The sequence below is a fragment of the Euleptes europaea genome, chromosome 16, assembly GCF_029931775.1.
Source record: "Euleptes europaea isolate rEulEur1 chromosome 16, rEulEur1.hap1, whole genome shotgun sequence".
In the NCBI taxonomy this organism is placed as follows: Eukaryota; Metazoa; Chordata; class Lepidosauria; order Squamata; family Sphaerodactylidae; genus Euleptes; species Euleptes europaea.
The window spans coordinates 22,147,395-22,165,546 of NC_079327.1; the positions used below are offsets into that span (position 1 = coordinate 22,147,395).

Sequence of the window (18,152 nt, forward strand, 5' to 3'; positions counted from 1 at the left end):
TAAATGACCCTTTTCATGCATTTTTTTTTATCCCTCTGAGCAAAAACTTAGAGGCTGTGTAGGTTGCAGGATTGTGGAAAGCAACAGAGGTGTAATAAAACAATAAACCCTGATTTTTATTCTTTCTTCTCCTCCCTTTTTTGTAGACTTATCTGTGCCTTAAAAAACAATTGTTGTTTGGGAAATCTCATTAACAGATGTGCCTGCTTCAAGTAAAAAAATAAGACTTAAAAACTGATGTTGCTTTCAGGGTTGCTTTGAACTTAACAAGCCCCGATTTGTGGAGCAGACTAGCTAATGAAAGGAAATTAAATTTTCTGACAACTTCCTGTACCAGCTTCCTTATTCTTCATTGGGCTCTTAGTAGGTACTAAGAGGATTTTGTTTTATTGGGTTTGTGTTTTGGGGGAGGGGGGAGTTAGCAGGTATGAAAACCTCCAGTGTTTTTGCTTTGCTGTCTTAGGTAAGAGAAAGCTTTGGCCTGAAACTTGTGTTTTGTGTGTGTGTGTGAAGAAAAGGCCTTGGATGCTTAAAAATATCAGTTTTCATTTTAATGTTCCTGAGTTTAGCCCCCATAGATTTAGCCACATTTAGCAGTCGGAGGTTTCTAGACGTTATTGCCATACTCACAATTTTAAAAGGAGTCAAGAGTAATGTAAATATTAACACATTTTGGGAGGACTTTCAAAGCATAATGTCATTTAGCAATGTGTAATGGAAACATAGCATGTGGGTGAAGGGAAAGTTAACTTCTTGACAATTGGTTTAGGTCAATAAGTATGACGGCACACATACACACACACATGCACAACCTTTCATTGAGTAATCACCAGGAAAAGTGTGAGCGGTGCTGTTTTCCTCTGCTTAGAATATTGCGTATCTTTCCCCCCCTAAAGTTAATATATGAAGCTGCCCTACACCATCAGAAAGATGACTCAGCACAGTTTGCGGTCCGATGGGCGGCCATTCTCCAGGGTGTCAGGCAGTGGTCTTTCCCAGCTCTGCTATCTAAGGCCGTTTATGCATGAGAGGGTTCGCCTTGGATTTGCCACTCTCTAGATGCACATTTTTCCCACCTGAATTTTCAAAACTCAACAATAAGCCTCCATGCAGAGTTTTGAGAATTCGGAAGGGGAAAATGTGCATCTGGAGAATGGCAAATCCAAGGCAAAACCTCCCATACATAAATGGCCTAAGCTCCTTTTAGCTAGAGCGTCAGAAGTGGAATAATGTACTTTCCTCATGCAAAGAATGTGATCACCTGCGTGATTCTGCCCTTTCCTGTGTGTAACCTTTTGTGGGAGAGGGGGTCTGATGTGTTGTGCCAGGTGCATCCCAGTTTGTATGAAGGCTGGCAAGAGATGGCTCTGTTGTTCATGTTTGCTATATCCTTGTGTGTGTGTGTTAAGCGCTGTCAAGTCGCTTCTGACTCATGGCGACCCTATGAAGGAAAGCCCTCCAAAATGTCCTATCTGACAGCTATATCCTTACTGATATATTTTTCCACCCATGTGGCAAAGCCTCATGTTAGTTACCTTATATAACAGGTAGTGACTGTAGTCATTTGCTTACTACCTTTAAAATTCCGGCTATTTAATTATTAGAGATCGTGTGTGTTTGAAGTGTTGTATGTGTTAAAAATTCCCTTTGCCTTAAAAAGAAAAGACACCTGTGAATACGTTTGGATCTTTCAATGAATTCTGTAAGAATTGTGCTAACCCTGAAGCTTAGCCAAACAATAGAGAATCAACTCCCCCTGCTGACTGTATCCAGGAAAACACAACACACATGTACCTGAGGAGGCAGGAAGCTGGCAGTTGAGGTGTTACAGTGTTCTGATATGTACTTCTTGGCGAAACCGTCTAAATCCCGTAACCTAAATTCTAACGCCTTGAGAAATCCTTCTGTAGTCCTGCTGATTTGTTTTCCTGTCAGTTGATTCTCCACCGCTTAGAGCCTAAGTATTAGGCAGCGATGAAGTAAAATTTACATTCCACTTATGGTATTAATTTTACATTCCTCCGAATGAAGTGGGTCAGAAGGTTGTAAAATCAAACATTAAATGAATCGAAGGAGACAGTAGTGTAATATACGGCTGCCCTAGAGACATGTGCCGTCGCTGATGGGATTAATGTTGGGTCTAATTTCCTGCCTTTACAGGATGCAGATGAAGCTGTCAGAATTGCGAGGGAAATTGGTAAGTTCTTAAATTGGTTGTGCTGAGATTTGTATGCTTTTCAGAAGACACTGGACTAAATTAACTGTGTAATAAGTAGTCCCGATGGAACAAGTGTTTTAATGTTGTTAAATTCTTGGTTGCCTTTGGGAATGGAAAAATCTGAGCATTAAATCTAGTTAAATCTTAATTTTTTAGATATATAAGTAGACTTCAGACTCAAATTGCACACAGGATGTGAGAGGTAGTAATCAGGATCTTCTTAAAAGCAGAGGGTGGAAAGGAGTCTTTGTGCGTAAGGTGCCAAGACAAAGTCAGTCTTCTTTTATCGAAGAGCAGGCATAAATAAAGATATGCTTCTCTTAATACCATTTGAACTATGTTGTTTTTACATGAAGTCCATCAAACCACACAGCTTAATCTGCCCCCCGCTTCCGTTGTAGCCTTTCTGCCTTGTTTTTCTCAAAAATGATGTAAGACAAATCAGTGAAATTTTTTTTTGGGGGGGGGGAACCCAGTTTCAGTTATGGGAGCTAGAGATGCCAGCTTTTCAAGGGGAGTTCTTCAGGGAATGTCTAAGCTCTTTGGATTCTGGCCTTAAATTTTGGCCAATATGACCGTTTCCCTTTATTTGATGAACTTAGGAACTAGCCTCATTTCATGGCTAGTGCTCTGTAGTGGGTAGAATTTTAGAAACAGATTTCTAATATCATGTCATTTCTGAAGCTCATTGAATACCCTTTTGCTAGTGCAACTTTTTTAGCCCAACTAATCTCCCTTTCTGGGTTTTTTTTTTGTGTGTGTGTGAGGATAAAATGGGGGTTGTGTGACTTACCTGTCTTAATGCTTTAAACTCCTGGTGAAAGGAACCAATACAAAAGTGAACCATGCCAATAAGTAAATTTAAAGGGAGATATTTCCAAATCATTTCCCCAAAAATTTCTTTTGGATGGTTTGTTACTGCATGCTGAGGATCTCTGGAGCCTCTCATACAAATGTTCTTACAGCATGATGCATCCTTTAGCTTGATTCACAAGCGACTTCCTGCAGGATTTGATTCTTAAAATGCAGCTGCATAAAGTTAGTGCTGCTGGCTGGCTGGGTATACTACAGGAGGGTATTGTGCATAGCAAGTGTTTCCCGTTTTCCTATGTAGGTTGTAGGAGTTATCTATAGTCCCCTTTTTCATTGTCCGTGGAATGGCTGTTCGAAGATTGCATCCTGATAAACAGCAAGATCTTAGAATCATAGAATCATAGAGTTTGAAGGGGACCACCAGGGTCATCTAGTCCAACCCCTGCACAATGCAGGAATTTCACAACTACCTCCCCCACACACATCCAGTGACCCCCACTACATTCCCAGAAGATGGCCAAGATGCCCTCCCTCTCATGAACTGCCTAAGGTCACAGAATCAGCATTGTTGACAGATGGCAATCTAACCTCTTCTTAAAAACCTCCAGGGAAGGAGAGCTTACCACCTCCCGAGGAAGCCTTTTCCACTGAGGAACCGCTCTAACTGTTAGAAAATACTTCCTAATGTCTAGATGGAAACTCTTTTGATTTAATTTCAACCCGTTGTTTCTGGTCCGACCTTCTGGGGCAACGGAAAACAACTTGGCTTACTATTTGTTGTATTCTTATCCTTCTAACCCTGCCTTTCCTCCTACATGTTCATTGTCTTGCTGAAGTAGGTGCCACCCCCTTCCAGAATGAAGTGTCATTCTGTAAACTTAGGGGGTTACCGCACTTTGTATTCCCAGCGATGTATTAAGAGTTTGAAAATGTTATAAAAAACATCGCTTTAAAAGGGTTTTTGGATACTACGGCTTATAAATGGTTGGAAGACGTCTTCACAGCTAAAGGGGCCAAACAAAGTGTGAACAGTATTTTTTATAACGTTTTCAAACTCTTAATACATTGGTGGGAATACATAGAAAGTGTGAACAGTATTTTTAAAAACGTTTTCAAACTCTTAATACATCGCTGGGAATACAAGTGCGGTAACCCCCATAAACTCGTTATAAAAACTTGTGTGGGCTTTCATCTTCTTTTGTTCCTCACTTTAGACAAGGACCCATAAACTGCCTGTGCAACCCCAAGCAGAGTTACACTTTCATATGCCCATTAAAATTAATGGGTTTAGAAGGATGCAACTCTGTTTAGGATTTCACTGTATGTGGTGTTTCTAGCTTGATTGGGGGAAATCACAGTTCTACTTTTTCAGGTCAGTCAGTCAATCATTATTACGGCCCACAAGACATACAGAAGCAGAACAAACAATATTAACTACCGAAACAGATATCTTTAAGATAGCATATCATAAGAGCCCCGTGGCGCAGAGTGGTAAGCTGCAGTACTTGCAGTCCAAGCTCTGCTCACGACCTGAGTTCGATCCCAACGGAAGTTGGTTTCAGGTAGCCAGCTCAAGGTTGACTCAGCCTTCCATCCTTCCGAGGTCGGTAAAATGAGTACCCAGCTTGCTGAGGGTAAAGGGAAGATGACTGGGGAAGGCACTGGCAAAAAACTCCGTAAACACTAGATATTCCCAGCAATAAAAAAATATATATATATATTGTTCGCACTTTGTTTGGCCCCTTTAGCTGTGAAGACGTCTTCCAATCATTTTTTAGCCTTGGCATCCAAAAACCCTTTTAAAGCGATGTTTTTTATATCATTTCCAAACTCTTGATGCATTGCTGGGAATACCTAGTGCGGTAACAGCCAAGGTCCGCCTAGGAAACGTCGGGATGTGACATCACCCCATGGGTCAAGAATGACCCGGTGCTTGCACAGGGGACCTTTACCTTTTGCATATCTTTAAATAGTTTTCCAGGTCTGTTTAACACACTGATGTTTTCTGAATGTTCTCACTTAGGACACAAATATATAGAAATGTGCATTAAAACTTCCAGCTTAATTTTTAAGGGAGAGTTCTTCCACTATGATTTTGATATAGACTATATTCAGAGTCAGAAACATGAAAGCTTAATACTCTGTTAAGCGTATCTGATGTCTAATCTACAGGACAGTTAACTTTCTCATGCTGGGCTGGCTGAGAAGTAGGGTTGCCATTTCTGTGGAGGGGGTGGGGAACTCCCACCCTTGCGGGCTCTTGCTCTGGCGCATGTTTTGGGAATAATGCAGAGCCTGGAGTGGTAGTTGGTGCGGCGATGATCTTATTTCCAGCACATAACTGGAAGTGATGTCACTGCATGGCTAGATGCTCTAGCATTCATCCAAAATGATGTGGTTTTACCATAGAATTTCTAATGAATGCTAGAGCGTCCAGCAACATGGTGTAGCCTAACGGGTTGCCAATCTCCTGGACTGGTCATGGCAACCCCGGCAGGTGTGTGCAGCAGCCTCTCCAGACCAAGTGGCAAGCCTGTGCTGCCATGGAAAGGACTTCTCTTCATCCCTCGAAACCAGCAGTCAAAGAGCAGCAGCCAAAGTAGTCCCTCCAGCAAACCAGAGGGCAACCATGTTCCTGTGTATCCTGCTCTAGTGAAAGCCATGTTCCTGTATAGGCTCTATTCCAGCTGCAGCCATGTCAAGAGAAGCAGAATGTCAGGAAATCAGTGTCAAGCACCCCCCCCTTGCAACATCCACCGCTTAATGGATCATCAGCAGCCATCCAGATATCCTGATGACTCATTCCTCCACCTCAGCAGCAGCGACCCCAGGACGTTTGCACAGATCGCTCCCATTGTTCCTGAATGCTAATCTCGTCAGCAGAGAAGTTCCAGTTGCACAAGCCATTGGAATCAGAATAGATTTCCAAATTCTCACTACCCCACAGCTTAATCCTTTGTCACCTGGGAACCTAGGAGGGGTAAAACCCCTCTCCCCGCCCCCAGAAAAACAGTATAACTGGGGTGCTCTGAGCCCATTCGCTCTCTCTCTCCCTTGGGCCTTCCCCTCCATACTGCCTGGCACTCTGCCAGAGGGGGTGTTCATGCTTGGACACCTAGCCCCCCCCTTGTCCCCTTTTTATCCCCCAAAGCTGCATGGAATTCAGGACGGACAACTAATCTGCAAGAGAGGTGCAGTATATTTCCTCTGCCTGCCACATGGCAAAAGTCTCTATTCCTCTCTTTGATTCCTAGACTCTGTATGTTGTGTGACGTGTATGTGTAGTTTTGTATGTGCGTGTGAACATATAATCTGAGTAAAATCCTTTTAACCTAATTCCATTGCTTCCGCCTCTTTACTGGTCATGGTATGGACTCTGGTAGATAAAGGTTGCATCCCAGCTCAAGTTATGCCCATTGCCGGTTATTGATTCGCTAATTTCCCCATATAACAATTCATAACCGGGCATTTTGGCTAACAGATTACTGGTGGAGAAAGCGGGGCAACCCTGTGAGCATTTCAGGCACACAGACGTAGGAGAAAGTCCATGACCTTGTAAATTTGGCAAGGAAGAGTGTGCGTGTATGTGTGTGTGGCTCTAGCGAGCGCTATCTTGTGGGTTGGCTTCTCCCCCCTTCATTCTTTCAGCCCTAAGTCCAGCCGCCAGCTGAGCTATCTTCTCAGCAACGCAAAGGGGACTGAACGGCTTAGCCCTGGGAACCACCTCTCTCCGGAGACTCCCCATTTGAACGGCTATCTGGGTGGTGTGTTGCAGAGTAGGGTTGCACGTAGACATCTGCACCTACACGTAGGCAAATATAATATCCCCTCCCCTTCTCAGGAACTCGTTCGATAGGAAACCCCCCACACACACACACCTTCCGAACCTCTGACGGAAGTTTTTTTTTTAAGCCCTCTTCAAAAAGCTGCTTCCAAAAAGCCTCCTTTTCGGGCCAAGCCAAGCCCTACTGTAAACTCTTTCACTCAGGTCCTGACGAGGATCAGAGTCAGGGGCGAGTAACAAGCGCCCAGGATAGGGAAGTCTCGCTTAGGGAGAAGACTGAGGACGAGTCTATCCTAGTGAAAAGTCAGGAGGGGGCCGACGTCAGGCGAATCCGACTTTGAGCTTAGGGAGAAAACTGAGGACGGGTCGATCCTAGCGAGAACAGGGAGAGGACCGCGTAGGGTCAATCCCACATAGAAATCCAGGGGAGGACCGCGTAGGGTCAAACCTGAAGAAAAATAGGGAGAGGGCCGCGATAGGCCAAACCCAGTCTCTCAAGACGCAGGGGAGGACCGCGTAGGGTCAAACCTGACACAAACTGGGAGAGGGCCGCGAAAGGCCGATCCCACCACCTATAACCAGGAGAGGACCGCGTAGGGTCAATCCTAAAATAAGCTGGGGAGAGCTGCGAGAGGCAGAGCCCGTGCAGAAAAGCCAGGGGAGGACCGCGTAGGTCGAACCTGAGGGAAACGGGGAGAGGACCAAGGACAGGTCGATCCCAACCTTAAGTCAGGGGAGGACCGCGTAGGTCGAGCCTGAAACACCCGGGACTAGAGTGAACGTGCCCCACAGGAACGTTCACAGCCCATCCCGAGACCCCGCTCTCAGTCAGGCACACTAGGACCCAGGGGAACCACGGTTAGGTTGAATGGTTCCTAGTGACCTGTAAGTGAGCACCCAAACCCAGAAGAACTCTATCGCTTGCTTTTAAAAGCAAAAAGAACCACGAGTGTAGGTAGTCCCAAATAAAAATAAGGGACGGTACCAATTCCAAGCATGTTCGCAATGGAACACAAAATGAAGAAACACACTGGCCTTCCATATCTGGAGAAATGGCTAGTGAAGAAGGGGGAGTGTCCATGGGAGGAAAGAGCTTTTAAAAGCCCGGACCCCCTTGGCAACCTAAGAGAGACCTTACAATCCCTCTTTGACAAGAAAAAGCCGTCCTCCTCCAAGAAGGACCGGCTCATTGCCTGGGGTATCTTCTTAGCGCTCCAAGAAAGCATGACCATGATTAAGGACACCCAGGGAGCATACGATGAGGCAGAGCAACTCTCTGCCAAGGTTCAGCAACTAACAGCTGACAACATTAGCCTCTCCCTTGCCAAACAAACAGCCAATGCAGCCGCCATAAAGTTAGGGCAGGAGAATGAAAATCTTGTCCAACAAAACCTACAGCTCACTCAGAAACTACAGGAGACCCAAGAAAAGCTAGATCTAGCAGCTAAAGCCGCCAACTACTTGGCCGAGCAAAATAAAAAGGAATATGAAGCCGTCTCCCACGAGGCGTGCCATGAGGAAATAGCCGCACTTAAGGCTAAACTGGATCTCCAGAGTGCATTGATTTGCACTGTACATCCGGAGACTTTAGAGAAAATGCCCTTGTACCCAGTAATCCCAGAGAAAAGTGCTGCAGAAGCCACCCCCCGACCCCCTATTAAGCCGGTACTGGCCAAAACGGTCCAAGTTACCACAGGAGAAGAAGAGACAGTTAAGAAAGCCATCCTTGAAACCTGGCGATGGAATGTAGAGGAGTTAAAAGCAATATCCTCACATATGGGACCGTTCAATAGAGAAACTGCCATTCAATGGCTTGCATCAGTCTCTTCCACCTATCCTACGGCTGATAGTATTGACCTCACCTCCCTGGCACTTCAATGCACCCCATTGCAGGAGCAAGCCAGGCTCAGCTCATTTCTTTCCACAAGGAAACTGAGCGGTAAGGGAGCTGTTAAATGGATGACAGAAGTGATCGAATTCATGAAATCAGGGCAGTCCATTCAGGCTCTCTTTTGGGAAGAGCACCAAGCCACAGGAGAGGATGCAGAGGCATATGTGATACGCAAACAGCTGCTAGCTCGTTTAGCCGGAATAGTTAATGATCAACAAGGGAACCCGGACTTCAACAATAAGAAATTCACAGGTCCCCTAGTAGCCAGTCTAGACCCTGATACTAAAATTGCGGCTGGTCTGCTATCTGCAGGTGATGCAGCTTGGGGAGACCTAGAACAGAAGATTTGGGAGGCTGCTAACCTTCTGAGAATAAAACAAGCCCGATGTGCGGAGAGAGAAAAGCTCCCTCCAGAACAAATCCAGGCAGTCACCTATTCCAATGACAGCCCCCACTCTCAATTCAGCCCAGATCAGGCTCCGCAGAGTTCACAAAGGAGAGGTTGGAACCATGTTCAGGGAAATGGGGCAAGCCGAGGCTGGAGAGAAAGAGGCTCGCGTTTTAAACACTCGCAGCCTTCTTCCTTCCATTCTCGGAAACCCTACCCCACAGGCGACTCTCGCCCAGCCAACTCCCTTCCAAACGCTCCCTCCTTGCCTGCAGAGACAGGGCACAAAGCAGAATTCCCACAGCAACGCAGGTCTTCTGTGTATAAGCCCTCCTCCGCTGCAGGTCAGGATCCCCTCCGATTAATGGCATGGGGTCGCTTGCGAAGCAGAGGGGCAAACATGGAGAGCTTTTGCATGCAGCCCACAGCGGTCTTACTCCGCGCTCTTGCTGATCTAGACAGCCCCGCTCCAACTACTGACCCTACCACTAAAGGTCTTCCCCTTAAGGGAATGGACAGAATCAAAAGACTAATTCAAACCCAGAACCAGCTAAAAACCTTTATGGAAGTGAACAAGGCTCTGAAATTGGAACTAGCCCATAGGGAAAATAAAATACAGGAATTGACAAAGCTTAACAAAGAGCGAGATCTGGAGACTGAGAGTCTCCCCAAGAAAAATCAGGAATCAGAAGCTGCTCTTAAAACCAAGCAACTCCAGACTGACTTTGACAAAATGAACCTCCAACTAGAAAGGAACCGAGTGGAAACTGAAAATTTAAAATCACAACTGCAAAGTGTGCTGGAGTGTCATAGAACCACAGAAGTCAAATTAAAAACTCTAGAGAAATCCTACTTAGAAATGGAGTCAAATATGTTACAAGGTTGCAAAGCAAAAGCAGGATTTCCAGTGGCAGGGGTAGTCGTGCAAGAAAAAGGACTGCCTGGCAAATCTCAGGCAGGCTCCTCACTTCCAAGTGCCCTGGAAAAGAAAATTAAGCCCAAACCAGCCATTCAGTCAGACCAGAATTCTGACTCAAGTCAGCCTCTTCCTCTTCCCAACCTTACAAGCCTAAATGGGAGAGGATGCAAAGTGGAACCTTCAAGGACCAACACAAAAACTATGCCTCAGAGCCTCCCAGGACTGAAGCAGCATATTTGGGAGAGCTATTCACCCTTAGTGCAAGAGAAAGGCTGGAAAGCACAGGTCCAGAACACACCTTTTTTCTTACTGGACCCACTCAATACATGGAAAGGACCACAGCCCTGGTGGAAGAAGCCACCACAAACATGGCAAAGTCTTGAATTTGTGTTTTATTTAACCCTTGCTTTACAGAATTCACTTGGATATACACAGACTCCTCTGCCTGTCTTCTAAAAGGAACTCTGTGTAGGCACAGAGATGCAACCTCATTAGGAATATAGTTCGTGTGCCATGATTTTTATTTTATAGGTGTTCTGAAAGAAGCTAATACCTCATGTGTTGTATTTTGCTTTAATCCTTTTACTTTGAGTCTAACGTTTTAAATTCATTCTAAGTTATTGTTGATAGTTCAAATGTTTTCAACTTTGTTTTGCAGCAAACAAATTTATAGAGCTGTTCTAAACAAGCACCCTAGTGGAACAGCTTCTTGGTTTCTCTAATTTTGTGTTTCTTTCTTAAGTGTGTACCTTTCTTGAAAGTGTGACTGTGTTATCTTGACCTAATCGATCTAGTTGTGTTATTGCTAGCAATCTGCAGATATTTCTTATAATCCGGTACCCCATGGTGATCACCTTTAGTTTAATGATTTTTCTATTTGAAGAGTTTGCAGTTTTCTTGTATGTCATGATGTGCAGTTGTAATGAAACCTCCATGGGTCAGAGAAGTCTATCTGGCACAGGAAAAGGATAGTTATGTAACGTGTTTTTCTCCTACAGGAAATAGAGTTGCGTGTGTGGTAAATATGATAAATCGATATTTAGGGTACATGCTTTTGTGAAGATCCGGCCAATCTCACAGAAACATCTGCCTTGGTTCCCCAAAAGTACAATGCGGTTTGCGCAAAATTGGCATGGGGCACCAAATGGAAATATGCAAGGGAGCGCGCCTCCCCAAGTGCCTGTATGTTTGCAAGTGAAAATAGCATGTGTGTCTGTATGAATGCTTTCCCAAGGTACCTGGGAAAGAAAGAGAAAATTATTTCCATGTGCTCGTAGAATACATATAAAGTTAATTTTACTGCGCAGTAAAAGTCTCCTCTTTAGTAAATGGTAGTATATTTGTAAACCTAGATTCTGCCTTTTGTAAATATGTGAAAAGTGAATAATGAAGGGGAGAGCCCCGCGTGCTCTGCCCCTCCAATGCACATAGTGCGCTCTGCACAAGCACCAAGGCACCATCGCCTTGTGTCCCTTTTTTGGATTCCTCCCCCTGCAGGAACCTTGTGATTTGCTCAGTTTTAGTAAACTCACACCAGGACCTCGCTAAACGTGAAACCCAGGTGCTCTATTTTTAAAAGATGGATTTTTGCTTTAATTTGGTAAACAGTTTTGAATTTGATTTTTGTGTGGATAACCCCTGAGTATCAAGACTCACCAAAATCTCATTAGGAACAGGAGAAGCCCCATTGCTCTCCCTCCCCTCACTCTTTAGACAAACTGGAACCCACCCCGGCTTCCAAAGTGCACTCTGCACATGCCCAGTGGTGCCGCAAAGCCTTCTGGCGCGGGGTGCACCTCACGGAAACAATCCTTTCCTCCTCATGCATTCAGAGGAAAGGAGGGGGGGAGAAGATATCCAATCTACTTTAGAAGATATCCAATCTACTTTAGAAGATATCCAATCTACTTTTTATTTTTTAACCACTGTTATTATTTTTGAATTTGGAACTCTTTAAAGGATAATCAATTTTTTATTATAAAGTTGAGAAATCTTTGAAGTTTTTATGCCTGATTTGAAGTTGAGTTGAAGTTTTTACTCGATTTGAAGTTGATTTGAAGTTTTAGAATTTGGACCTTTTTTTTTTAAGAGAGAAATATCAGATTTTGAGCTGGGTTCATTTTCTTTTGAATTGTTGTATGATTTTGATCTTTTTTCTGTTTTTGAATTTATTTTTGAGAATTTTGAAAAGCCCTGATTTTTGTTTGTTTCAACCTAGCTTCTTCATTCCCTGGCATGCTAACAAGGCTATCTGGGATATGAAGGGGGGGTGGAGAAGCAAACCGCCAATGGAAGGGTCTCTTCCTACACATTGCATGGTATTCATTAACAGTTTTCTGATCCATGCCAACCAACCAGGAGAACCGGGAAGAAAAGTACCCCCCACCAATTTTGTTCTGTTTACAGTGTTCAACTTTCCTTTAAGAAACCTCAATGTTCTATGCATACTACAATGTGTGTACTGTCTTTGGTTATTAATGGCAGCCTACAGAAGGCTGCTCCCTGATATTTTCTAACTTGCTCAAACGCCACTTGTCTCTATCATATGAATACCTGCCTGCTTTGTAAGAAACCTAATAGCAACCAGGTACTCCCTCCCCTGGGAAACAAGGGAAAGAGGAACAAAATGTCTTCATGCTCTATTTTAGCTTTGCAACACTCCTCTCAGCAGCAGCTGCTGGATACTGTATGGATGCCTGCTAGCCCCTTTTGACTAGATTTCTCCCTGCAAGGGCCCCTCCTACCGGAAGAGCTGACTGCATTCAGCTCTCTCCACCCCAATGATTTTTTTTAATTGTTTGCCTTGCTGTAAGGTGCAATGCTAGCGCAAAGCACCTCCCAAGCCATCAATGTGTCTAAGTAATATTGTTAAGTATGCAAGCCTCTGCTCCCGAGCACCAGAAACTACTGCTGGAACTCCCTGCTGTATGCTCCTCCTTTGTTCCTCTATGCCTCCTCCAGGCAGGAGACTCCTGGTTAGCAACAATCCTGCTGCAGCCAGCCTGCGGGCAAGGTGCCCCAAAGGTCGCCAAAGGAGGGAGGATAGTCAACAATGGGCTTGCGAGAATGCACAGGGAAGGGAACAACTAAGAAAACTTTCCTTGCTAACAGGGCATGATTAAAAACGGGATCTCTGCTTTAAAACCAAGTGTCTCCCCCTCCCATATAGCAGTCAGTTTCTGTGTAACCCTCGTATTTATGTATTGCCGTAACGGGTTCAAGTGGGACCCTGTGCTGATATTTATATCCAGGGCTCCCTCTTGTGCCAACCTCCTGGACAGACCTGGATATGCCCCAAGGAAAACGTCCAAGATCCAGCAGCCACTGCTTTGATTGCTCCCACCAAGGAGGGAGAGGGGTGATTTCATATGTGTATTCTTCAATGTGTACAATATAGGCTGCAAGGGACTGCCCCTTGGAGCCACTATGTTTGTTTTGCCTAGTTTAAGTCTGTGAATCTCCCATATGTTTTTATATCATTGTGTAGTAACCTTTCAAGCATAAGACCCTAGTCCCCTACAACTAGAGACATGCACTTTCCGTGTGAATTTTCTTTGAGGTTTAAGTCTTTATTTTTTCCAAATAAAATCGTTTTCTTGCAAGGCATATGATCAAGAATGAAAATGAGAGGTGCAGTGCCCGAGCCAACCTACCTTGAGAAGAAGAGCCAATTCCAGCCGGTTGAAAGCAACCATTAAGATTTTGTTTAATCCTTCCCTGACTGTAGAACTTTGAGCTCTTTTTGGACTCCAGGGGGGGTGATGTTTTGGTTTATTCTTTCCTTTTCCAAGGCACCTTCAGCAAATCACCAGCGGTCTATCTCACTATTTCTTTTGCTATAGCTTTAAAAGGTGCAAAGTTTTTTTTTTCCTTTTTACATCTGGCAATCATGCCCAAGGTTTTTTTTCTCTTTGCACAATATTTAACCATGTTATTCTTTAATCATTAAGTGCCTGTATGATATCTACATTCCAGATTTTAGTTTCATAGTTTAGAAATGTAATTTGAGTTTAGTAAGAGCATTGCTTTATTTGCTATTTATCAGTATTGAATGTACTAAAGATTGAACCTGCTGTATTGAGCCATCCAATGTAGTTGTTTAAAATAGGCTTGCAAATTCAAGAATTCATATTCCTCTCTAAAGTGTACTGAGTTCCATAGGCAGTCCCCTTTTTAACCTGGCCTGGTTTTAGATTAGTCAAATGGTTCCCAGACCCCTTTGGCTTGTGCATCTCAGGTTTATGCATCTTCAATCAAGGTCTTCAAGCAAGTATCCAGGTCGTCTTCTCCAGTTGTGTTGACATCTCCACTAGAAGTGTCGACGTCAACAAGGGGGGGAACTGTAGCCTAACGGGTTGCCAATCTCCTGGACTGGTCATGGCAACCCCGGCAGGTGTGTGCAGCAGCCTCTCCAGACCAAGTGGCAAGCCTGTGCTGCCATGGAAAGGACTTCTCTTCATCCCTCGAAACCAGCAGTCAAAGAGCAGCAGCCAAAGTAGTCCCTCCAGCAAACCAGAGGGCAACCATGTTCCTGTGTATCCTGCTCTAGTGAAAGCCATGTTCCTGTATAGGCTCTATTCCAGCTGCAGCCATGTCAAGAGAAGCAGAATGTCAGGAAATCAGTGTCAAGCACCCCCCCCTTGCAACATCCACCGCTTAATGGATCATCAGCAGCCATCCAGATATCCTGATGACTCATTCCTCCACCTCAGCAGCAGCGACCCCAGGACGTTTGCACAGATCGCTCCCATTGTTCCTGAATGCTAATCTCGTCAGCAGAGAAGTTCCAGTTGCAAAAGCCATTGGAATCAGAATAGATTTCCAAATTCTCACTACCCCACAGCTTAATCCTTTGTCACCTGGGAACCTAGGAGGGGTAAAACCCCTCTCCCCGCCCCCAGAAAAACAGTATAACTGGGGTGCTCTGAGCCCATTCGATCTCTCTCTCCCTTGGGCCTTCCCCTCCATACTGCCTGGCACTCTGCCAGAGGGGGTGTTCATGCTTGGACACCTAGCCCCCCCCTTGTCCCCTTTTTATCCCCCAAAGCTGCATGGAATTCAGGACGGACAACTAATCTGCAAGAGAGGTGCAGTATATTTCCTCTGCCTGCCACATGGCAAAAGTCTCTATTCCTCTCTTTGATTCCTAGACTCTGTATGTTGTGTGACGTGTATGTGTAGTTTTGTATGTGCGTGTGAACATATAATCTGAGTAAAATCCTTTTAACCTAATTCCATTGCTTCCGCCTCTTTACTGGTCATGGTATGGACTCTGGTAGATAAAGGTTGCATCCCAGCTCAAGTTATGCCCATTGCCGGTTATTGATTCGCTAATTTCCCCATATAACAATTCATAACCGGGCATTTTGGCTAACAATGGTGACATTATTTCTGGTTATGCAGCTGGAAATGACACCGTCATGTTGCCAAACACCACTTCATGAGTTAGCACCTCCAAAGGTCTCCATGGTGTTGCCAGCTGAGGGTTGGCAGCCCTGCTGACAAGAGGACACAGGGAAAGAAGAAAGAGACCACAAAGACAGCTTTGAAGCACAGAGCAGTATCAGCTTGGAAATAAAAGTCAAATGGGTGGCAGGCCTTGTGCTATGACACACTTAAAACACACAGTGCAGCAAATATCTTCACCTTAAAAGACAATCTCCAGAAAGAAAAACTTTCTTGCCATGGGTAGATAGCATAGCATAATTTGCAGCTCTGTCTTGCTATAGTAATGGGTGTATTTGCAGTTTTGCTTGTAGAAAACTAAGAGACCAAGTATTTCTTCTTGGAAGTAATTTCCATTTTATTTGATGAGGCTAACTCCCAGGGAAGTTGTCTTAGGCACTGCCAAGCATTTATACTTTTAAATTCCATAAATATGCCAGTTTAAACTTTTTAATATGCTAAGTTAAATAATGCATTTGATGTTGTTAAAGTAGCAAAATAGGTTTAGGTTTGATAGGAAGGTAAGAAACCTTCTACCAAACTTCTCTCTGTGTGTCCCCACCCCTGGGAAAAAGGGCCTTTCCCCTATGGTTTTGATATTTCCAGAATTTTTCCGCCATGGGTGATGTGGTGAGTGCTTTCGAGGAATTCTAGGTGAAATGCCCTTTTTATATAGTAATGCAAAAAAATAACATAAGGCCCCTCTACCTCAACCACTGTTTTCTGGCATTAGAACTTTCAAAAATAAATATTTTTCCTCACAAAGTAGAAAGATATATACAGTCTTTCACCCTTTGAATAACAGTCTACTGGAACTATGGTAATGTGAGTGTTCTCAACACCCTCAAAAGTTTCAATTGATCAGACTTATTGCCTAGTTCTTAATTCAGATACTCTCTTCAAATTAAACTTCTGCCATGTAATATATTAAAAGTCTTGATATATTACATGGCAGAAGCCTAATTTGAAAATGGTATCTGATTAAAACCTCTGTCAAATAAAACCTTTGTCCTTCACTACTACATTACTGGAAGAAAATAGTGAAGATTTGAAAGGACTACTGCTGAAAGTTAAAAGAGAAAGTGCCAAAGCAGGACTACAGCTGACCATCAAGAAGACAAAAGTAATGACTACAGGAGAATTACACAACTTTAAGATTGACAATGAAGAAATTGAAATTGTTGAAGACTTTCTATTCCTTGTCTCCATCATCAACCAAAAGGGAGACTGCAGCCAAGAAATCAGAAGGAGATTGAGACTGGGAAGGGCAGCCATGAAGGAGCTAGAAAATATTTTGAAGTGTAAGGATGTGTCACTGGCCACCAGTGGCGTAGCGTGGGTTGTCAGCACCCGGGGCAAGGCAAGTAATTTGCGCCCCCTAACCCGTGGATTTTAGCACTCGAGTCTCTTCCACTAGATTAGTTAAAGAAACCCTTACCCCCTAAGCACATGTATTGTTTGTGCTGATGTAATTAAAGTAAAATGACTGAACCTGGGGCCTTCGGTATACCAAGCAGCTGTGGGACTTGCAAATACCTCTGTACTTAATAATTTGTGTTTAAGAGGTGTTTGGAAGATGCAATACAAACCTTATGCCTGCTTGTCTTTGGGCCATACTCCTCCTGTGTTGTTTAGGTGGAAAGCAGCCACTGGCTTCCTTTTGGGACTTCATGTACCCCCCCCCCATTCATTTTCATATGCCCAAAACATATATTTACTGTTTACTGATATGATGCTTGCTATACACCTCTGTGCACATCCTGGCCACAGGAGGCAAAGATGTATAGTAAATTGGCCCATGCTGCAAAACTAAATTAACTGTATACAATTCAAATTCACCAATTAGTAATAAGTGGAAGATGAGTTTGAAAAAGAAAAGTCCAGGAGGCAATTCTCACTAAGCATCAAATTCTAATCCACAAGTGGTTTCTCTAACAATGTGTGTGTGTGTGTGTAAAGTGCCGTCAAGTCGCAGCCGACTTATGGCAACCCAGAGGCCACTTACCGGCATCATCTTCGCCCCGAACCGCATTGAGGCGGGTGGCGCCGGCTCCCACCACCCGGGACCGAGGCGGAGACCAACGGCCGAGGCCTGGAGGAGTGCGGCGGCCTCGCGTGCCCAGGAACCTGTTGCAGGCGGCGCTCCCGGGCCGGTGGGACGGCCCTCGCGGGACCGGCGCCTCTCTCAGGGCCCAGCGCCGCCCCGCGCCCTTCAGCTTTGTCTCGCCTTCGCCCCCCACCCCTCCTTCCCCGCCGCCTCTGCTCGCCACAAACAAGACGGCCGCCGCCCTCCAGCCTCCTCTGAAACTCCCCCCCCCCTTCCGCTGGCCCGGCAGGGAGGAGCTGCTGAGTCCCACCCCCAAGGTGGGCTGGGCCGGGTGAGGCCGACGCTGTGGGCTCCGCCGTGCGGCCCTGCCTCAGCGGCGAGGGGGAGGGAGATTAATGCCTGAGGCGGCCCTGCCGTGAGTTGGGGAGCGGGGCCGCGGCTTTCCCGCCCCCTGGAGGCCTGCTGAGAGTTTGAAAATGTTATACAAAAAACACCGCTTTGAAAGGGTTTTTTGGATACCGCGGCTTATGAATGGTTGGAAGACGTCTTCACTGCAGTGAGAGAGAGTGAGTGAGTGAGCCAGGCAGGGGCAGAGAGCTGCGAGTGCGCCCCCCCAGATGTTGCGCCCGGTGCGGCCGGCCCCCCCT

At 45.0% G+C, this 18,152-nt stretch overlaps 1 protein-coding gene across 1 annotated transcript in view; it reads left to right on the forward strand.

Annotated features, from left to right (window-relative positions):
• PCCA (propionyl-CoA carboxylase subunit alpha) overlaps window positions 1-18,152 on the forward strand; it is a 306,082-nt gene that overhangs the window by 88,640 nt on the left and 199,290 nt on the right. Inside the window, exon 8 of the mRNA XM_056861686.1 lies at window positions 2,161-2,197. Within this exon, the coding sequence (XP_056717664.1) occupies window positions 2,161-2,197 (37 nt within the window). The remainder of the gene's footprint in view (window positions 1-2,160; window positions 2,198-18,152) is intronic.